Consider the following 23,782-nt stretch of genomic DNA (forward strand, 5'->3'; position numbering starts at 1 on the left):
AGTATCATAGAGTCACCCATATTACCTATCAACACTACCATGTTAAGAGAACGCATAACATACTAAATCTTTCTCTCAGTCACACATACAGACTACACCTTCACCTCCTACTAGATGGTGACATTCATCCCAACCCCGGCCCTATCAATAACAGCCCCACCTTCCCAACCAAACCCTCTCCCTCTCATCCCCCTACAAGGCCTTCTAACGCTCTCTTCTTAGCCCACTTAAACATACATAGTATTAATAATAAAGTAACTCACCTTCATGCCTTACTGGATGTACATAACTTTGACATTCTATGTTTAACTGAGACATGGTTAAAACCATATACCCCAGACTATGAAATCACCCCACCAGGATATAGTATCTTAAGAGGGGATCACCTTCACAAGAAGGGAGGCGGTGTAGCCTTAATATGCAAAGCAGGGCTACAACTTACACTACTTGATACATACCCTCCATCTGGTTCCAATTTGAAACTCTTTTTGCTAAGCTACAACTAAACACTTGTAAGTCCATCTACATTTTATGCTCATATCTTCCTCCAGGTAATAACATCAACTCCCTTGAAAATATCCTAAGCTGGCTGTCCACTAACTTTCCTCAAGAAACCATTGTGCTAGGCGACTTTAATATCGACTGGAATACCTGCAATTCTGATAACCCTACTAACCACATAAACCTACATAACCCTACTAACCACATAAACCTACATGGCGTCAATCAAACTATCACCTTACCTACTAGAATCCATAAACCCACCAACAAAGAATCCACCCTAGCTTGGATCCTTATAAATACTCAGTCCCCAACCTACATCACAGGCATCCTCCCTGATGACATTAATGATCACTCACTAACCTATTTAATTCGACAAAAGACCTACACACCAAGCCTTATAACCTTCATTATTACTTGCTCCAATAAACATTTTAACCCTGAACACTTCCAAAATGAACTGAGAGTTTGCAGCTGGTCACCCTTAAAACACCTCCAACTAGAGGAAGCAGTGGCATACTTCAATTCTAAGTTCCTTGAAATCCTAGACTACCATGCCCCTTCTTGTACCCGTAGGAGTAGCACCAAAACTGCACCATGGCTTACAAAGGGAACTAAACAAAAAATGTTGCTAATAAACAAACTTTGGGCCAAATAGCGCTCTTCCAAAGACCCATCTGAGTGCTTAAAATTTAAACAGCTCAGAAACTCTACTAAAACGTTTATACTATTGGACCAAAAAAGCTTCTTCTTTCAACTTCAACAAGCCAACCAACAAAATCCTCAGAAATTTCGGTCAGGAATCAATAGACTCCTTCATCCAGTCTGCTCTAAGACATCTACCCCATCCGGAACTACCCAAGACACTCCCAAACATATTGCTAACTCCTTTAATAACTTCTTTACTGAAGCTATCCGGTCACTTGCAAACTCACTACCTCCTGTATCCTCTACTTCACCCCCATCCTCCTATACCTCTCCACCCACTTTCCAACTCCAACCCATCCCTACATCCCTCATCTGTACCCTCCTTCAGAAACTCAAACCCTCTACCCCTTCAGCTGACCTCTTACCTGCTAAGTATCTTCAAATAGCAGCCAAAGTTATTGCTTATCCTATCTCTATCCTAATAAACAGAACCATTAAAGAAGGTACCATCCCATCTATCTGGAAAGTCTCACACATTATCCCCCTACACAAGGGTGGCAACTCAACAGAACTTTCCAACTTTTGTCCTATTGCCCTATTATCACCCATAGATAAAATCATGGAAAAATGCATCCACCGTCAATTATTTATTTTTTTTATTTATTTACCATTTGTTGACCGGGAAAGACAGACTAGGTTCCACAGAGCCTGTTTTCAGTGGAGGCCCGGGGAGAAATGCTCCAGATGCATGTCTTTGGAATGTGGGAGGAAACCGGAGTACCCGGAGGAAACCCACACGAACACAGGGAGAACATGCAAAATCCACACAGAAGGCACCCCAGCCGAGAATCGAACCAGAGAACCTCTTGCTGTGAGGCGACAACGTTAACCACTGCACCACTGTGCCGCACACTACTAGACCACCTTCTCCTAAATGGCCTATTAGCCAACTCTCAGCATGGCTTTCGACCCTTCCATAGCACCACTACTGCCCTCCTGTCATTTTCTGACCACATTAACAAAAAACGTAACAACTACACCCTGTCCTCTGCTATCTTTATTGATCTTTCAAAAGCATTCGACATGGTTAACCATCAACTACTCTTGAATCTTCTCAAGCCCCTGTCACTGGATACTCAAGCACTACAGTGGTTCAAGTCCTACTTAGATAACAGGCAACAAGCAGTGCTTTGGGAAAACACTCTATCTGCCACTCTTCCTGTCACCCTTGGTGTACCCCAAGGATCTGTTTTTAGGCCGTCTTCTATTTTCCATCTTTATAAATGATCTATCTATTAGTATCCCTCAAGCTGTAACTATAGAATATGCTGATGACTCCACATTAATATCCTCAGCTACAGAGCCTTCTGAACTGCAGTCCCTTACCCAAAATGTCTTTGAGCTTGTAGAAGAATGTTTTTTTACAATGTGGTGTCCTCCTCAACCCAAAAAAGACTAAACTACTAATATTTACTCCTACACAAAAATCTGCCCCATTTCACTTCTCTATCAAATCCAGAAACGGCACAGTCATATCTCCTGACGCTTCTACCCTACTCTTAGGAGTTACTATTGACCACAGCCTTAACTGTGATACTCATATCAACTCCACAATAAAATCAGTTAACCGTAAACTAAGCTCCCTCTGCAAAATTAAACCCGTCCTTACTCCCACAACCAGAACTACTATTGCCCACACCCACCTTATCTCTACTCTCTTTTATGCCTCTCCTATATACACTAAAACTAACCTCAACAAGCTTGCAATCTCCTACAATAGTATAGCCAGATTTGCTACCGGCTCCACCTTTAGAACCCACCACTGCCAAAATCAGAATCAGCTGGGTTGGCTTGAACTGCACAATCAGATTTTATTTCAACAACTAATTATTACCCTTAAAACCCTTTATTATCCAGGTAAAACACCAATTCTCACAAATCTTATCAGCCCATATAACAGTCTTACAAATCTACGCTCAGCCAACAAACTACTGGTATCTATACATAAAAACCCTACAATAAAGCAGGTGATTCCCTCTTCTCTAATGTAGTGGGTAAAAGCTGGAACCTACTTCCATCTGAACTTACCTCTCTCTCCTCTACTACACTTTTCAAAAAGAAACTTAAATTATATCTTACTAGCCACTGGCTATGTCCCTGTACTAACCCAGACTAAGATTTTCTCATCCTGTTATTATCATCTATTTCTTCCTTTGCTATTCCACCTCTACTCAATTTTCACTTTAATGTCCACTACCTCTATGTTGGACTTATTCTACCCAAGACAGACATAATGAACTTCTCTCCTGCCGCTCTGAGTTACTACCCCTCCACTAATTTTCTCCCAACTCTGTCCTCTTTAAACTAGTCTCTCCTGCTGCTCCTTACTTAAAACTTTGTTCTGGAATCTCCCTCATCCTTCTGAATACTTCCTTCCCACAGTGATTGGAAAAAAAAAAAGGGGTGTCTTATTTTGTTCTACTTTCTTATATCACATATGCTTATTTACCTTGTAGCACATGTTTTGTATGATTAGTATCTTTAATTGAAGTTTAATGTTTTGAAACTGAATTTTTAATGTGCTGTTTGTTTTATGTGGAGCTTTTCTCCCCGGGCCTCTACTGAAAATGGACATATATCCAGTTAGACTAGCCCGGTCAACAAATGTAAAATAAAATAAATAAAATAAAATAAATATACATGAGTTTAGAAAGACTGCTGTTAAGCAACTGTTTTTTGATAATAATTCTAGAGCATAAAAACTTTTAGCACCACAACTCAGGCAACAGAAAGTGGAAAGGGCAGTCACTAAGCTAACAAGGAAGATAACATGAGATCCTGTAGAAGTATTAGAAATATTTCGGAAATGTTATGAAAATTTGTATAAAGCAGAGAAATATGGAAATCAAGAAAAGATACAAATGGAAATGTTTATGGAAGAATTAAATATGACGAAGTTAGAGCTAGATGAGGCTCAGTTACTAAAAGCCATTTTTATCTCATCCCTTTGTATCCTGTGTATAACCAATCTACAGGAAAGTCCCCAGGAATAGATGGTATTCACGTTGAAGTTAGGTGGGAAAAAACTATTAAAGATCTGGAAGGTTTTGTTTAACAGTATTTTAAGAGGAGGAGAAATACCAGCATCCTGGAAGAAGGCAGTGGTAACAGTAATACCTGAAGATGTAAAGATCCATCAGATCCAGCTTCATACAGGCCCATTTCAATACTAAACCATGATTATAAAGTGTCTATAATGGCTAAAAGAATGGCAAAAGTGATACTAAAATTGATAGATATGGATCAGTGTGGTTTTGTGGAAGAGAGGCAAACATTTGACAGTAGTAACAGAACACTGATGATTCAGAGAGAAGCAGAATGTAGGAAAATACGTCTTTTATTGGTGGGTGTTGATGCAGAGAAAGCATTTGACAGAGTAGACTGGGACTTCATGAGCAGGGCAATGGAAGCATGTGCTTTCCCTCATACAATTGTAAGGTTGATTAGAAGAATATATGAGGGATCAGAGGCATGAATTAAAGTGGGTGGGGTCCTCTTCGATGATTTCTGCTTGAGTTAAGGAGCTAGACAGAGTTGTCCTTTTTCCCCTTTGATGTTTATATTATATTTAGAACCATTAGCAAAAAAAATAAAGGACTCAGAAATTCAAGGATATAATTGGTATGGTAGTCAGGAAAAGCTGGCTTTATTTGCAGATGATATTATTTTATACATGACAGAAAGGGACATTAGTGTTGCAGAACATTTTAAGACAGTTTCATATCTTCTCAGGATACAAAATTAATGAAGCTATAGCAAAGGCAATAGCGGTAAATTATGTACCCACACATGAACTGGTCCAACAAAAGCCATATTTATGGGGTCATGATAAAATGAAGTATTTAGGAGTATGGATTATGGATTAGAAATGACTCTGTGCTGGCAGCTAAGGATATGTGGGAAGAGACTAAACAGAAGATAATACAAAAATTGAGAAACTGGAAGTTTTGTTATATGGATATGGATACTAAGATACAAGCCATTAAAATGTTTTTAGTCCCTTTAGTCTTATACACAGGTCAGGCATACTTTTATCAAATGGAAGAGAAGTTGTGGATAGCAATTAAAATAGAATTTTATCTGGGAAGGGAAGATAGCAAGGGTCAAGTGGGACAAGCTGATTCTTACTAGTAGAACAAGGCGGACTAGGATTACCTAATTTGAGGGAGTATTTTAGAGCAACACAATTAAGGCTTTTATGCATAGCACAAGCAGAAAACAGTAATTCAAAGTGGAAAGAAATTATGCTGAGAGTGTGGAAGCTCAAGAAAAAAAAGGAGAGATTGGGATTTTGGATGCAGACTCTCAAGGAGAACAACCAAAATCATACAGAGTATTATATTCATAAAAATAGCATGGAGTATTCTAAGAACCAAGCCAGCACGACAATGGAGAAAAGAGATTTTGCCGATAGGGATGACTGTGATCAGGGATATAGATGATAGGCCAGAGGGGCTGGAATTTATTGGAGAAAACTGGCAAAGGAATCAAGGTATTGGGAGCAAATAACTAGAAAGGGAAAGGTAACAGAATGGGAAGAGGCCAAGTATTTATTTGGACTGCATGTTAGAGACTGCCTTCCCTATCAAGATATTGGAGTATAAGCAAAGAGAAAGAAACAGGGGGCTGCTAAATGAAAGACCAGTACTGGTATAGTTTTTAATAGAACCTAGAACAGACGCTGCCATTAAAAAAGGAGTAATTAGTAAAGCATATAAAATATTGCATGATAATTATAAGAATCAATCAGAGGAGCTTAGAAGGGATTGGGAAGATAGATTGGATAAGCAATTCACAAAGCGACAATGGAGGGATATATGTATATCTCCCAAATATGCAACGAAGTCTAGAAGATTTAGGATCTTTGCCTGGAAGTGTTTACATAGGTATTTTTATACCCCAAGTAGACTCCAAAGAATTTTTCCTCAGGTGGATAGCAAATGTTGGAGGTGTGACAGGCAAGAAAGAGGTAGCTGGGAACATATTTTTGGGGAGAGTAATGAGCTGGCAGCGGGGATTCCTGCAGACGGCGCTGTCGGAGATGCTGGGTGAGCAGATTGGACTGATTGGGGATATGATTTTTTTGAGTTATGATACAGAATCGGAATTGTCTAGACATTGTAAAGTCCTGTTGAGTCTATGGTGGCTGCCAAAAAAGCAATTACTAGAAAATGGAAATCAGAGTCTAGACCAACTTTACTAGAAGTACTGAATATAGTGACAGAAATAAAACAACTGGAATTGGGATTTTTAGAAAAGGGAAGGAGCAAACTACATAGGACAAAAATCGAAATTGTGGGAACAATATATGCAGAGCAGGAACGAGGTTTAAGAGGCAAAATTTGAATGACCCATATAGTGCTTAACTGCCAATGACTGGATGGTTTATAAGTGATGTATAATGTTTGCAACTACAGTTGTTTCAATGGTGTCTGTGATGTAAACCTTTTGCAACTAAAGTGGTATCATTTTGTGTGTTTTTCTTTTATATAAATGTAAGATCGCCTTTGTCATATGTGAAAATTTAATGAAGATGTTTGGAAAAAAAATAATTGTAAGAATCAATCAGAGGAGGTTAGAAAAGATTGGGAAGAGAGATTGGATAAGCAGTTTACATTGGAGCAATGGGAGGACATATGTATGCCTCATAAGTGTGCAGCAAAGTGTAGAATGTTTAGGATTTTTGCCTACGACCATAGGCATTTTGATACCCCAAACAGACTTCAAAGAATTTTTCCTTAGGTAGATGGCAAATGTTGGAGGTGTGATTTGAATGAAAGAAGGAGCTGTGAACATATGCTTTGGGAGTGTAATGAGTCAGCATATTTAAAAAATTCCCTACAGAGTACTCTGTCAAAACATTTGGTGAGCAATAATTGCTTTGAGGTGGGAAACATGATCTGAATTGTGTACTAAGGCCTTGTTAAGTTTAATTTTTGTGGCTGCCAAAAAGCAGTTACTAGAAAATGGAAATCAGAGTCTAAAGCAACTGTATTTGAAGTACCGAATTTTGTAACAGACGAACTGGAAGTGGGAAATTAAAGAATGCAGAGCATGCTTGACAGCTTGTTGCTGTCTTCTTGGTCCTTATACTTCACAATCTCATACAAGGAGCAAATTACATAAAAATAAATGGAAATTGTGAGAACAATACATCCAGAATTAATGTTCAGTAGGAGGAGTAAGGTTTAAGGGAGGGAAGGAATTGAGCAATTTATGTAAAGTTGGACTGATGATAATTGTAAAAAACACATGTGATGTATAATGCATATTACTGGAAACATGTTGATATTTGTTTTCTTTTATATTAGTGTATGTTTGCTTGTGTCTTAAGTGATTTAATAAGTGTTTAAAAAAATTATCAGCCATGGTACTGGAACTGCAATAAGTTATAGCAAAATATTTTCTTTCATCTGTTAGGCTACAAATGATATATGCATATATTTTTGTCTCCTTCAGAAACTGAAATCCCGGTCACATAATCCTCAGAGTCCTTCGTACCCACCCTTAAACTTGGGGAATGCTGAGACTGGTTATTTGACAGAAGCCAACCTCCTCAGTATTGCCAGAAGGATTGGAACAGAATGGAGAGAAATTGGGATGAATTTGGGCCTATCATATGAACACCTGGAAAGGATAGGATACAATAACAGGTGAGAAAAGCAGACTTGCAATTTATACCATGATATTTGGACAAAAGAGTAATAGCCATAGCAGAACAATAGCAATATTGAGAAAGTAAATAGGAAAATTAAGGTAGTATTATGGATTTTACTGTAAGAAGAGTAGTGATCAAACTCGGAGAGCATTGCAGAAAGTATCTGCTATTATTGCCAGTATTTCTGAATGTACAGCTTTCAGGGATGCTTTGAATAAATTAAATCAATTTGGAAAACATTTGGTTTGCAGAGTTGTGATCAGTTTTAGAAGGCTTTTATTTTACTGATTTGTGAATACACTGAGCACACATATAGATACTTTATTGGAACATTTGTTTATGTCCTGACATGTCCTGGTATCCAGTGATGAAGAATAATAATGAAGAACAAGCTCTCCCTTCTTGCAAGTGACTTTTATTTAAAAAGATGTGAGGGCCCAATATGGCGGAGACTGTATTCAATTAAAACAATTGTATTTCTGCATTTCTTGTGCCAATGTTTTGTAGTACAGAGCTTTGTGCAATGGTGTTTCTAAATATATTTGTATATTAATTATACAGTCTGTTTTGAATGCTTAAACCTTGATGTACAGCATGCAGGCACATTAATTGAATGCAAAACCTGCATATTTGTACCTAACATTTTATACAATGATCCCCCCATATCTCTCAGCTGTTTAGTATTTGAAGGATAATCCTGACAGACTGCCATGAAATTCTGAGTGGCAGCTTTAAAATTATAGTTCGTACAGTTATTTGCCCCCTTCATATGGCATTGCATGATTAGTCCATGCCTGTGGCATCACTGATGTCATCACATAACCAGAGCTGTGATCACAACTGAGAGTATGCAATCATGAGGTGTGTGGATCAAGCAGACATAAACAAGAAATCAAGCATGCTGTGCATTCTTTTGCTTCCCTTTACCGATTTGTGTGTGACTTGTAAAAGGCACTGGCAGCAGCTTGAAACTAGAGAAAAATGTCAGGTAACTGGAAGATGTAACAGAAGAATGTGCCTTAGATGAAAAACTTAGATCTGCACTGCATTATTACTGTTAGAAATGCATACACTGCCTGGGTCAGGTTTAATTGTATTAAAAGCCTGGTCTGTTAAAAGCAGGGCTTACAGTTGCAGATGCCATGTTCATGTAATTCTCTTTATGAGATGCCTGCATCTCTTTGCCGATCATACTTCAGATGCCAATTTATAAGTAACTATGGATGCTTTGAGTTTAGAAAATGACTGCAGCAGATTACTGAAGTCCAGATGGAAGTGTTATAGACACGCCTTGATGTACTTCATTGATCACCATTACAGTATTGATTACATGTAGGAAGTCTCCTGCTAATGATACCATATGTCCAGCCAGTACACCAAAGCTCAGGTGCATTTCTGTCACACTGTACGTCTGATGTATATCCCAGGTACATAAGGAACTTACAGGTGTGAAAATCCCCAGAACTTTCTAACCTTCAGCCTGAACAGTGAGGCTTTCACTTGGGTCTGCCAGCCATATGGCTTGTGCTAGTTTCCATTGTATCAAAGCTTCCTCTTTCCTTCTTTTTTTTTAATTAAATTATTTGTATTTTCATGTCAACTAGGAGGGATAAATGTAACTATAGGAGGCAAATACCTTATAAAGATAGTCACACTAAATGTCTGCTCAGCATAGGACCCAGTGATAACCATAAAGAGCACTCCATTTGTCAGTCTTTTGTGCCTAAAACTTTAAGGTGTCCCTTATCTTCCTGCAAAATATACCTAGAAATGCAGAGATTCATAGAGCTCATGCAGGGCATTATGGCCTGTGAATCTTCCAGTTGCATGACCCTCATCACATGAGGAACAAGCTTAAAAAGTCAAAGCCTGATTAGGGTTACCACCTGTCCCACTTTGCGAGGGACAGTCCCTCTTTGGACAGTTGTGTCCTGACAAAAAATTAAAAAAATGGCAAATGTCCTGAGATTTTAGGACAAAATTATTTCCTATATTTTATGTAATAGTTGCATTAAACAGTTATTCTGTATCTAAAATACCTAAATATTATAAGAAACAGAATAAGAAACTAAAATGCTACAAGAATACGCTTTTATTTAGGCAAAAAGGTTAAATTCTATCCTTTGTACTGACTGTGGTGTAAAATCTGATGTTTGTCCCGAAAATGTCCCACTTTGGCCATTTGAAAAGGTGGCAACCCTAAGCCTGATGCTTTTGTTAAGTCAGACATGGATGTCTGTGCTACAGTGTTTGGTGAGCCCTCAGACTGCCCAGTATTTTCTGCTGCTCCTGCTGTCATGACAAAGATGGAGAGAGATCAGAAGTAGCATCCTGAGATGTCCTACTCGAGCATAATGAGAGAACCACAATTTATTGTATCTGAGGGACCCAAGGGTATACCTTACGTTTTGGTGAGAGAAGTTGTTCCAGATATCCTGACTGAGGTACATCAGGGGTGGGATTCTCCCTGTTATGTCTGAGATTACGCTGTTAAGAAAAAGAAACAGAAGACTAAACTTTCTTCATCTTCTGTTCCTTTTGTTACTAGGGATCCTCAGAAGGAGTAGTTTGATTTCTCCCAAGAGCTTTTTAAGGCAGTAATGTCTCTGAAGTCTCCTCAGGTTTTCTCTCCTTCTTCCTCTTCCTTCCCTCACAAAAGAGATGGAGACTATTCTAAATGATGATAATCAGAATCTGAAGTAGATTATTTAGCTCATTCCTGTCAGATCCATTGTCCATTTGGGTTTGGAGGATGAAGATACTATGCCTCCAGACTCCTCTTTAGGGGAACTCTCCTTTGGAGACATGATTCAAAAATGATATATAACATTCCATGGGAAGAAAAGCAGGACTCTGATATGCAGAAAAGATTATGTATGGGAATCCCCAAGCCTTCTGCTGTACCTCCAGTCGTAGAAGTTTTACAGAATGTCTTACCACAGCTTGAACACAGAATCTCAACTTCCAGCAACTAAGAAACCTGATTGGTTTTATAAAGGAATGTGCGCGTGCCTAAAACATCCTTCTTCAGACTCAGTAGTGATTTCTGTAGAATCTGACAAACCCACCAGTTTGTTTCTAATGCCTTGCTCAGTGATGAAAACAGTAGGGCTATGGATAGATACAGAAAGTAGGTGTATACTTCAGTAACATTTCCATGTTAAGTTGTCTATCTCGCCTTCATTCTTGCTATTTGGGTTCGGAGCCAATCCTCTGCTCTGACTCGGCCATCTTCAAAAGCTCGAGAGCTGCTTACTGGCTCGAGGCCCGCCCTATATCCTATGATGCCTGGCGCTAGATACCCAGATCTCATTTGCCGCTTCTGCTGCGAGGTTGTTCTACTGGCTCAGGTCGTATAAGTGTTATTATTATTGTATTTTTCTTGTCAAAACTGTAATTGTTAGTGTAGAATTAGTCGTTAGTTTAGACTTTTGTATTGTAGAGAGTTTCCCCTCCCCACTTTCTCTCCCTTTTCCTCAGAAAGGTTCTTTCCGTTTAAGTTAGAGGTTAACCTTCCTCTCTATCTCCTTTCAGAAGGGAAAAAAAAAAAAAAAGAATTTCTTCTATTAATCACTGTTAGTTTTTAGTGATAGTTTTCTATAGTTTTTGTTGTAGTGGTACTTGTAGTGGGTTGTGGTAACTGTAGTGTGTTAACTTTTACTGTTTGGTTACTTTAAATTATCTGTGTGGGTTCTTGTCCTTGGTTTCCCCCCAGGATGTCCAAGGATCCAAAACCATCCGGATTCAAGAAGTGTGACTCATGCTGTCAGAAGATGTCTCTGACAGATGGTCACACTTCTTGTGTTTATTGCCTGGGCGCTGTGCACCTGCAGGACTCTTGCTCGATCTGTCATGCTTTCAGTCCGAGAGTCCTGCAGGAACGCAAAAATAAATTGATCCTGAGGGGTATGCTTAAACCCCAAGATTCGCCGGCAAAGGCTCAGCCCGTGAAATCTTCCAGGCCACCTAAACAGTCAGCTCCCAGTTCGGAGCCGTCGTTGGGTGAAGCCACACAATCCATCTCGGCTCCGGCTGGAACCGATGTCCCTCCCTCCCAGTCGGCTCCGACACGGTCTTCGGAGCCGGCTGAGAGTCGAAAGAGATCCAGGTCTCCTTCTTTGGAGTCGATACGTTCAGCTCCGAAGTCGCCCCTGCTCCAATCGGAGCGTAGTCATCGATCATCCCACTCTTCTTGGTCCTCTAGACTTTCGGACCATGACTTGGAAAGAGTGGTCAGTAGGCTGTTAAAATCGCAGGTCCTAGCCAAAATGTTATCCAGCCCTCCTCATCAGGAGTCTGCTCCGTCCACAGCTGTAGATATTCCTCCTCTGACTCATCCTAAGAGCTTGGAGCTGGAGTTCTTTGGGGTTCGAGTCGTGGAACCATTGGCACCGATACCCTCTCTTTTGGTTCTGTCGTCTGCTCTGATCCCTTCCATGGTACCTTCCCTGGAGGGATCTGGGCGCCGAGACTCCCTCATCGGCTCCAAGGGGGCGAGTGGCATCGGACCCTTGTCCGACCCCACTCTCCCTTTCGGTGCTTCGGCTCAGGTGAGCCCGACTCCCACATCTGCCTCGGAGCCGTCCCCCTCGGTGCGGGCAGAGCTTCTGGTTTCTTCGGAGCCTGAGCATTCTCTGCGTCCAGGCAGGGATGCCTTCAAGGTGATGAGGAGTGTACTGGCCCCTGAGTCAGTCCCACGATCGACCCCATCGGCTCCTCCCCCCTAGGGTGCCTGCGTCAGCCTCTAGCCCTCTTCCAGACCCCAAGCGTGGGGATCTAGTGCTCCAGGACACCCCTTTGGGTGTATCCTCCTCTTCCGAGGCCTCCCCTGATCATTCAGAGGAGCCACCTCGCAAGAGGAAACGCAAGAAGAAGCATGTTGACTCCTCAGAGTCTGTCACATCGGATACTGACTTAGAGGAGTTTGAAGGGTCCCCAAGATTCCCCTCTGAAGATGTCTCCTTCTCAGACATCCTTGAGATGCTTAGGCAAAGGGGAAACTGGACTACCCTAAGCCCTTCCAAGGATGAGTCGGTATTCCTGGACGCGTTTGGATCCCGACCTTCCACCTCCTGGGTGTCTCTGCCTTTCGACCCACTGATGTCTGTGGTGGCTCGGAAGGTGTGGATGGCTCCAGACACAGTGGAACCAACCCCTAGAAGACCTGCCAAGTTCATTACTGCCCCGCAGGACAAACAGTTCTTGACCAAGGGTGTCCCTGTTGATGCCATGGTGGTAGCAGCGGCCACAAAGAAGGAGTTGGCTGAAACTTCATCTGTCCATCCCCCTAACAAGGAGTCCAGGACGATGGACAGATATGGAAAGCGGATGTTCTCTTCAGCGACCTTTTCCATGCGGTCCCTGAATTACCTGTGCCACTTTACCCGTCTTCAGAGGGATCTCCTGAACGAGCTTGGAGATGCCCTCCAAGATCCATCAGCTGAGGGGGCCCATGCTAAGGCAGCCTCCCAGCTGGCGACTCTTAATTCAGTGGTAAACTCCTCCATGAGGCTCATTTCATATTCAGCCGATGGTGCGAGTAGAGCCGCAGGCACAGGAGTGGCCCTAAGGAGGCATGCTTGGATGCAGCTATGTAACTTTGCGGAACCTTTCAGACCGTCTTTCACCAACACCCCTTTTGATGGTTCCTCTCTCTTTGGATCACAGGTGAAAGATACCCTTACCAGGTGTGAGCAGGAAGGCAAGACTCTCTCTGCCATAGGAGTCCATTTTTCCACTCCTTCCAGACCATATCCTAAGGGTCAGAAGAGTGGAAAGATGTGGTTCCGGAAATCCCAAGGAGCCTTGCCGGACACGTGGTGAGTTTCCCTCCAGGGGCAGAGGAGGGAACAATAACAGACACTGCCCTCGTGGCAGAGGGGGTCCGCAAAACCAGAGCAGCAGAGAATCTTTCTCTGACAAGCCCTTCCAGCATCCCTGAAGGGTTGCCCGGCTGCTCACTTCTGGAGGCAGTCGGGAAGATTATCGCTGTACCCAAGAGCCTGGCAAGGCATAACACAAGACAAATGGGTACAGTCCGTCATATCCAGAGGCTACTGAATTCCCTTCGTTCGCACCCCCTTAAGGTCAAACAAGTCCCTTCCAGATGTTCCACCCAATCTAAGGGACCAAGCAGTGCAAGAAGTCTCAAAACTGCTAAGAATAAGGGCTATCCAGCAAGTCCCAGCAGACCAACAAGGATCCGGAATTTACTCAAGGTTCTTTTTGGTACCAAAAAAGACAGGGGACTGGAGACCCATTTTGGATCTCTGCAGACTAAACAAGTCTGTACAAAGAACAAAGTTCCAGATGGTCACGCTTCAGTCCATTTTACCCTTTCTGGGTCAGGACAATTGGATGTGCTCCATAGATCTTCAGGATGCGTACTACCACATCAAAATGGACAGACGCTTCCAAAGATTCCTTCGCTTCTGGCTGGGAGCTGGCCATTATCAGTTCAGAGCTCTGCCCTTTGGTCTCACCACAGCCCCCAAGGTGTTTACCAAATGTATGGCAGTAGTTACCGCTCACCTGAGATGGCAAGGATTCCAGGTGTTTCCATATCTCGACGACTGGCTCCTCATTGCTACCACCAGACATCACCTTCTGCAAGCCAGAGACTGCACCATCGACACTTGCTCCAGGCTAGGTATCACAATAAATTTCGAAAAGTCTGCATTGTCGCCATGTCAATCTATCACCTTTATAGGCGCAAACTTAAATACCAAAGACATGTTAGCGAGCCTCCCACCAGACATGGTGTTAGTGATTCGTCAGCATGTCAAGGTTTTATTAGCATACAAAAGGATTCAAGCCAGGTTTGTCCTTCAAATGGTAGGTCTCATGGCAGCAGCGATCGTACTTGTCCCTCTAGCTCGGTTTCACATGAAGATTCTCCAGTGGCTTCTTTTCACCCAATGGTCCTTCCAGCAACTTCCCATGTCTTACATGATTATGATCACTCAGGCATGCAAGAAGCATCTTGCGTGGTGGATGGTCTCCACATCAGTGCTCCACGGCAGACCATTTGTTCTCCCCCCTCCAGTGGCTACAGTGACCACGGACGCCTCCCTGATCCGGTGGGTGGGGGGGGGGGGCATTATCAGTGCAGAACAGTCCAAGGCACCTGGCAACCTCACGAGTATCATCTGCACATAAATGTCTTGGAGATGAGGGCCGTGCTGTTAGCGTTGCAGGCTCTTCAGGACTCTCTTCCTACCTGGACCATTGCAGTTCAAACGGACAATATGTCCGTAGTGTGGTACATCAACAAGCAGGGCAGAACCAGGTCCTACCCCCTATGTCGAGAAGTACTCAGACTCTGGCAGTGGGCGATCTCTCCCCAATTGTTTCTGATTGCAACACACATCCCTGGGAGGTCCAACATCATAGCAGACAGACTGAGCAGAGCAATTCTCATGCCTCATGAGTGGTCTCTGAACCAGGTAGTTGCAGACCAAATCTTCTGCAAATGGGGCCAACCTTGCTGAGACCTTTTTGCAACTCCCTTCAACAGCAAGTGCAACAATTTCTTCCCTCTTCTTCCACTTCCCGGGCATTCCCCCAGAGGCACTCTAGTCCACGATTAGCCCCAGGGACTTCTTTATGCATTCCCTCCTTTCCCCCTCATACCCATTTTGGGTAGCAAAATGATCCTCATTGCTCCTTACTGGCCTCGACAAATATGGTTTTCCTTCCTGCATCGCTATCTTCTCAAACAGCCTTGGACTCTGGACCTAGTTCCAGACCTCCTGATTCATCAATCGGGCGAGCTGCACCAATCCCTGCACTCTCTCCAGCTCACAGCGTGGTTGCTCCACTTCCAACCTTAGCCAGGCTCACAGATATGTCCCCCGCTGTGCGCAAAATCCTTTTGTCATCACACAAGTCTACGACCAGAAAAACTTGCGCTAGTAAGTGGAAACATTTTTCTTCCTGAGCAGAGGCAAAAAGTATAGACCCCTTTTCAGCCCCCGTACACTCCATTTTGGAATTTCTCGCGTAGCTCTTCCATGCTGGGTTCACTTCCGCTACAATTAGAGTTCAGTTAGCGGCAATTTCAGATTTTCACATTGGCCTGTTGGAAAACAATATCATGTCTCATAAGCTGTGTAAAGCCTTTCTCAAAGGAACCACTCTGCTCAGGCCCCCAGTGAGAGATCCTCCACCACCGTGGGATCTAAATTTGATTTTAGCTTCGCTAATTTTGCCCCCTTTCGAACCTGCAGCTTCTTGTTCACTGAAGTTCTTATCTTGGAAAACCCTTTTTCTGGTGGCTATTACTTCAGCCAGAAGAGTTTCGGAATTACAGGCTCTTTCTATCCGTCCCCCATACCTCGTGTTCCACAATGACAGGGTTGCTCTTAGGACTAATCCTTCCTTCCTTCCTAAGGTCTCTTCAGAGAGTAACTTGAATCAGTCCATAGACCTTCCTGTGTTTTTCCCTAACCACTCCAACAGGGCGGAGTATAAGTTGCATCAGTTAGATGTTCACAGGCAACTACGCTTTTATTTACATAGACCCAAAGACATTAGAAAATCAGATCAACTGTTCCTGTGTTATGCAATAGGTAAACAAGGTCTTCCGGTCTCCAAGGTAACCTTATCCAGGTGGTTGTCTTCTGTCATCACATTCATATACCAACTCAGGAATAAAGAATTACCAGTCAAACCAAAAGGTCACTCCACCAGAGCTTTAGCCACTTCGGTGGCTTTTCAGGCTAGGTTGCCCATGGAATCTATTTGTGCTGCGGCTACATGGGCCAACCCAAATACTTTCATTTCGCATTACAGGTTGGATTTGGTTTCCAGGAGCAGAGCTGATTTTGGTTCCACTGTTCTGAAGAGTCTTTTCCGATGAGGCACCCAGGATTTTAGGTGCTAGGGATGCTGTCCCAACCAGCAAGAATGAAAGCGAGATAGACAACTTAACATAAAGAAGTTATGTACTTACCATAACGTTCCATGTTAGTTGTCTTCTTCTTGCCTTCTTTCTTGCGTCCCACCCTCCATCCCCCTATCCTAGTGGACTGAGAAGAGTTCCTCTTGATTTTGCACTGGCTGAGTCTTCTCTGGCTTTTCCTTCTGCTTAGTAGTCTCTCCAGTAGGATTTATGCATTCTAGGATAGCATTCATTTATTATTATGTCTGCAGTTAGACTTTCCAAATGAGATCTGGGTATCTAGCGCCAGGCATCATGGGATATAGGGGGGCCTCGAGCCAGTAAGCAGCTCTCGAGCTTTTGAAGATGGCCGAGTCGGAGCCGAGGATCGGCTCCAAACCCAACCAGCAAGAAAGAAGACAACTAACATGGAACGTTATGGTAGGTACATAACTTCTTTTTCCATGTCATAAACTATCAAACCCATGTGATTGATATCTTTTGTCTGTTATAGGAGATATGAATAAAACTACCAGATGTACCCGAGTCAGGTAATAAAACATTCCTGGTATCTTTGCTCAGTTCCAGTAAGTAGCTAGACATTCTTATCAAATACAGTTATGATGCTGCTTGATGCATATTCTGGAGCTGCAGCTACTGGGTCTGTTTGAAGATGGTACTCTTGTTTGAGGCTACAGTCTTTACCTGCAGATGTGAAGTCCAAATTATTGGATTTTTCCTGGATGGGGAAACTCTCTTTGGACCTGCAGCTACTGAGATTTTTAAAGGCTTACATGAGAAAGACAGAATTAAGCAGGATTTTAAACGGATATTTATTTTTCCTGTAGCAAAATTCCAGAAGAATTATCCTACCAAACCTGGCCTCTTTTCTACAAATGAAGAGAACAAAACAACAACAACAAAATGGTAAAAAGTTGTCTAAAAAGAAGTTCCAGAACAAATCAAAGCCAGACCTGAAAGGACTAAAGTGTTTCTTTCCAGGCAAATCTGCCAGTTTGTGACTGTATGCCTCAGCCCCCACCCCCCCAAGGCCTATCTCCTCTTTCTCTATCAAAGAATCTTTCTTATTCCCTCTTTGTATGGAGACTGATAACTTCAGACCAGTGGATCCTCAGCATCACAGGGAAAAGCTATAAACTATCTTGGCTTCTTCCTCCAACCCACTTGGGTATTCCGAAAGTGCCCCCAAACTAAGAACACCTAGCTTTCCCCTTACTGAAAGAGTTCCATCAGAGAAATATAGAACCATTTCCTATCCACCAGCAGTAACAAAAGTTTTTTATGCAAGTCTTTTCTAATGGATGCCTACTCTGGATTTATCAGCCATTAACATTTTCCAAAGGGTACCAACGTTCACAATGCTATATCTTCAAGTTTTGCTTCCTATTGTTCTTTCTTGTGCCTTTTTGGTTACTTTGGACCACAGAGAATCAAGAGTTTCATATTCCTATTCATAAAGAACACACACAGTTCTTGAGATTTTGTGCCTTACAGTTTCACTTACAGTTTTTTGCTTTACCCTATGGTCTGTCTGTACAATTCCTAGGGTATTCACCCAATGCCTAGTGCCAGTCATAGCCTTCTGCAGGCTCCAGGGCATTCATATATATCCCTATATAGATTATCTTCTCAGGGTATCTTCAAGAGAAAAGCTTCTCCCTGATCTGAAGTTCATCATGGTCCTTTTTTGCCTGAGCTTCACAATAAAATTGAAAAAGTCTGTCGTTCTTCCATTTCAAGAGCTAAGGTTGCCACCTCAGTACTGTCACCATGGTGGCATTTATTCCCCAGGATAAGATAGAATCTCTGCCTACTTCCAGATTTGACCTCAGAAAGAGAAATATTGAAAGCTGTAGGGTATTTGAATTTATTTATTCAAATGATGCATTCTGCCAGACCCCAGATGAGGAAGAGTCACTGGTATCTAAAATCTGTTTGGGAACAGCACTGCCACCTCCTGAACCTGAATCAGCCCAATATCACTTAATCCAAGAGTGCCTTTGCTGTTTCCCTCTCCTTGCCAGAAAGGTTCCATAGGTGCTTCAGATCTGACATGAGGAGCATGTTCAATGGATGTAATTGACCAGGGGGTTTGGTCATGACAGGACAGAAAAAAACACACACAAATATCAAAGAAATAATCGGTCTCTGGGGACCATCCAAATCCTCACAGACAATACCATTGTAATGTGGTACATCAACAAACAAGAAAGAACAAACCTTTATCATCTCTGCAGATTTGCCACAACAGCCCAGGGAATAAGCTATTCAGTACATCCTCTTTTTTCAGCCAGTGTACATACCCCCAGCAAGGAATACTGTGGTAGATTACTTGAGCAGATCCTCCTGAATGGATATTGGAAAGAGAGGTCTTCTTGCAGATTGTCTCTCAGTGGAGAACTCTCTGAACAGACATCTCACACCGTTTTGCTCCAGAGCTCCATGCCCAGAGAGGGTTAGGGGTTGCCATAATGGTTAAGTTGTTTACCCTTGCAGGCACAAGGTACAGTATTTGATTCTCACCTTTAGGAAGCAAGTCCAGACTTAAAAAGGTCCCCTGGGTTATTAGCCTAGAAATCAACTAGGAAACTAGAAACACATAATCTTGCTTTTCTGCCTTTTAATGATTTAATTTCTGTTTAGTGTAAGCTCTGTTTGACATATTAAATAATTATTCTGTACTTTTATACGGCCTCTTTTCTAACAGTCACCACTTTGACTGTATTTTTAACTGCGTATACTGTATGATGAACTGCATACCGTTTCCTGCACATATCCTAAGTGTAATGTCAACTATAGTCTCTGTAAATAGTCTCAATGCTCTACTACTTCCAACTTAAAAATGCTAATGTTGATTTTTTTTTGTAAATTTGTGGAACTTAAAAAATGGAACATACAAATGCTAATGTTTTGATTTCTTTGTAAATTTGTGGAGTTTTTCTCCCTGGGTCTCTGCTAAAAAAGGGCCACCCGCTCAGACAGACTAACCCGGTCAACAAATGTAAAATAAATAAATAAAATAAGTAAACAAACACCATGTTAGTCTTATGTCAAGGGAAGTTCCTGTATTCTTTTTCTCTGATTCCCAAGGTTCTGCTCAAAATAAAAAAGGACAACTCAAAGATCCTGTTGGTGACCTGCTTTTGGCTCAGACAACATTGGTTCTCCCTTCTCTTCTCCCTGGCCAAGAGCACTCATCAAATTTACCCTATAGGATGAACTTGTTCATATAATAGAAAGACACTCTCATTCACACAAACTTGCAAACAGTAAACCTGATCCTTTGACTGAAAGGATTCTGATACTATTCAGGCACATTTTTTGGAGGATGTGCTAACTGGTATTATAGGGGGCTTAAAAAACTGCCAGAAGAAATTGTTATTTTTTCCATTTGGAAAAGATTTTCTATTTGGTGCCAAATGAGAAAATAAATGTTTTCATATGGGACCAAATAGAAGATCTCTTACAGGCTATTATTTCATATCTGTGTGAGTTGTTGCTCAATTCATGACTGGCATATTCTTCTATTAAGACATATGTCTCATCCATATCTAATTGTCTACTCATGGATTTACCTCTTTCTGCACATCTTGTGGTCAAACCATTTTTAAAGAGTGTCCTTCATATCAGGTCACAAATTTATACCTCCTCCTTGGGAGCTGAATTATGCCTTAGAGAAGCTGACTCTCCTTTTGAGCCTTCTTCCTCTTTCTGTTTAAAATATTGTACCTGGAAGACAGTTTTACTTGTATCCCTAACCTTAGCAAAAAAGGTCTCAGAGTTACAATCCCTTATGGCATCTCTAATTTTCCACAAGGACAGGGTATCCCTTAAGACTTGACCTTTCTTTTATGTGTAAGGTTGTTAGTGTAATATATTTTAACCAGTCAATAAACTTTCCTGCTGTCTTCCCCAGTCCACAAAGTAAAGGTTAAAGAATTTTACATTCTTTGGATTATCCATAGTAAACTCGGGTTTTTTCTGGGCAAAACTGAAACTATCAGCAAATCTGATCAACTTTTTGTTTCCTTTCAGTATTAGAAGTTGATTTGGCCTTTCTCTAAGCAAACCATCTCCAGGTAGATTTCCTTAGCTATTCCTTTCTTATGAAATCCCCGCTGGGTCAGTTTAATTTCCATTCCACTAGAGCAGTAGCATCTTGAGATGCCTTTTTCAAGAGTCTGGACACAGGGTCTATTTCATAAGCAGCCACCTGGAGTTCCATTCACACTTCTACTAAGCACTATAAAATTAATGCTTTCTCCAGACCCAGAAATGGTTTTGCTGGACTGTCCTGCAAGGAATTCTAGTATTTAGTACTGTTTTTTTCCTCCTAAATACTGTACAAAGCTTTAGGGATTAATTAATACAGCAGCAGTGATCAATGAGGAACATCCCTACAGTTAAGAACTAATCATAACAACAAATGTCTGAGTAGATCACTGTTTCAGTGTAGACACCATCCCTCCTTCCCTGCGTCTCTTTCTGTAAACATTTATGTTTTTCCTTATGTTTGGCCAAGATGGATCCCATATACATTTCCCCTCTATTCAAGTAATCATATACAGTGGATATAAAAAGTGTACACACCCCTGTTAAAATGCCAGGTTTTGTGATATATAAAAATGAGACCATAATAAATAATTTCAGAACTTTTCCAACCTTTAATGTGATCCATAACCTGCGCAATTAAATTGAAAAACAAACAAATCTGTTAGGGAGAAAATATAAAAAATAAAAAATGTACGATATGCTGGTTGCATAAGTGTGCACACCCTTAAACTAATACTATGTTGTGTGTGCACACTCTTAAACTAATACTTTGTTGAAGAACCCTTTGATTTAATTACAACATTGTCTTTTTGGGTAGGAGCCCATCAGCATGGCACATCTTGACCTGGCAATATTTGCCCACTCTTCCTTGCAAAAGCGCTCCAAATCTGTCAGATTGTGAGAGCATCTCTTGTGCACTGCCCTCTTCAGGTCACCCTGCAGATTTTCTATTGGATTTAGGTCTGGACTCAGGCTGGGCCATTCCAAAACTTAAATTTTCTTGTGTTGAAGCCATTCTTTTGTTGATTTGGATGTATGATTGGGGTCATTGCCGTGTTGAAATGTGAAATTCCTCTTCATCTTCAGCTTTCTAGCAGACGCCTGAAGGTTTTGGGCCAGATGTGACTGGTATTTGGAACTGTTCATAATTCCCTCCACCTTGACTAAATCCCCAGTTCCAGCTGAAGAAAGGCAACCTGAAAGCATGCTACTGCCACCACCATGCTTCACCGTGGGGATGATGTTCTTTTGGTGATGCAAAGTGTTGTTTTTGTGCCAAACGTACCTTTTGGAATTGTGGCCAAAAAGTTCAACCTTTTACTTAGACCATAACACACTTTCCCACATGCTTTTGAGAGACTCGAAGTATTGTTTTGCAAATTTTAGCTGGGCCTGGATGTTTTTCTTTTTAAGAAAAAGCTTCTGTTTTGCAACCCTACCCCCATAGTCCAGACATATGGAGAATACAGGAGATTATTGTCACATGTAGTACACAACCAGTATTTGCCAGAAATTCCTGCAGCTCCTTCAGTGTCGCTGTAGATTTTTTGGCAGCCTCCCTGACCAGTTTTCGTTTGGTCTTTTCATCAATTTTGGAAGGACGTCCAGTTATTTGCAATGTCACTGTTGTCCCATATTTTCTCCAATTTTTGATGACGGTCTTCACTGTGTTCCATTATATATCCAATGATGTGGAAAATTTTTTGTACCCTTCTGACTGATACCTTTCAACAATGAGATCCCTTTGATGCTTTGTAAGCTCTCTGCGAACCATGGCTTTTCCTGTAGCAGGCAACTGAGTAAATGTCAGGAAAATCCTTCTAAGACAGCTGAACTTTATTTGGGGTTAGAGTCTCTTTAATTGATGGCAGGTTTGTACCCCCAGAAGACTGAATGCTGTAATTAAATCAAAAGGTGGTTCAATAAAGTATTAGTTTAAGGGTATGCACACACAACAAAGTATTAGTTTAAGGGTGTGCACACTTCTGCAACCAGCAGATTGTACATTTTTTATTTTTTATATTTATTCCCGTAACAGATTTGTTTGTTTTTCAATTGAATTGTACAGGTTATAGGTCACATTAAAGGTGGGAAAAGTTTTTAAATTATTTATTGCGGTCTCATTTATTTTATATCACAAAAACCTGGCATTTTAGCAGGGGTGTTTACACTTATTATATCCACTGTACATTTTTATCTTTCTTTTGCCTCTCCTCTTTCTGGTCTAAGGCAAGGAAGTCCTGAGGATTTTCACACACACATGCTCCTTATGCACTGCTTTGCATTCTCGAGATTGGGGCATGCAAGCGCAAGAAAAATGCACCCATTCATTAGTATGTTGGCCAGATGTAAGGTATGTGATGCAGATATTTCCTGTATGTAATTAATACTGCAGCAATGATTTCCTCAAACGTGTACTCTTATGTTAAGGTGTCATTTTTAAGTCACTGTGCAATATCCCTTACATTAGGGATATCCTGCTGAGGATAGCAGTACATCCATCCAGCATACCAAAAACTGGGCCCTTCTATGCACCTTACATCAGACATTTGTCCTGTGTCCAAGATATAAGGTACAAATGCTAAACCCTCAGAACTTCTTTGCCACCAGTCCAAAAGCAGCATTTTGAAACTGGTCTGAAGTTCGTATGTCCCGTACAGTTCACCAAGCCTAGTGCAGATAAGTAATCTGTTGGGTACTCTTCCTTTTTCTCTTAGCTTGTTTTATTGTAAGTACATGTCATCCAGAAGGGGGGAATTTGAGTGTGTGAGGCCAATTCCCCATAAGGGTAGACATGATAAGTATCTTTTTGGTGTATTTTCTGGGCCTTCATTCATAAGATGCTGTGCAGCCATCATTCGTTTCATTCCCTTTTCCTTGAAAATCTGTGCCTTAAACTTCTTATTTAAGGAATCATGGCTTCAGAATCTTCCTGTCCGGGTCACCAGTTACCTTTTAAA

The 23,782-nt window shown here is 41.5% G+C and overlaps 1 protein-coding gene across 1 annotated transcript in view; it reads left to right on the forward strand.

Annotated features, from left to right (window-relative positions):
- Nucleotides 1-23,782, forward strand: part of PIDD1 (p53-induced death domain protein 1) — a 1,004,177-nt gene that overhangs the window by 914,607 nt on the left and 65,788 nt on the right. Inside the window, exon 14 of the mRNA XM_044059769.1 lies at nucleotides 7,669-7,862. Within this exon, the coding sequence (XP_043915704.1) occupies nucleotides 7,669-7,862 (194 nt within the window). The remainder of the gene's footprint in view (nucleotides 1-7,668; nucleotides 7,863-23,782) is intronic.

Source organism: Protopterus annectens, chromosome 17.part0, assembly GCF_019279795.1.
Source record: "Protopterus annectens isolate FY-2018-M chromosome 17.part0, PAN1.0, whole genome shotgun sequence".
Taxonomy (NCBI): Eukaryota; Metazoa; Chordata; order Ceratodontiformes; family Protopteridae; genus Protopterus; species Protopterus annectens.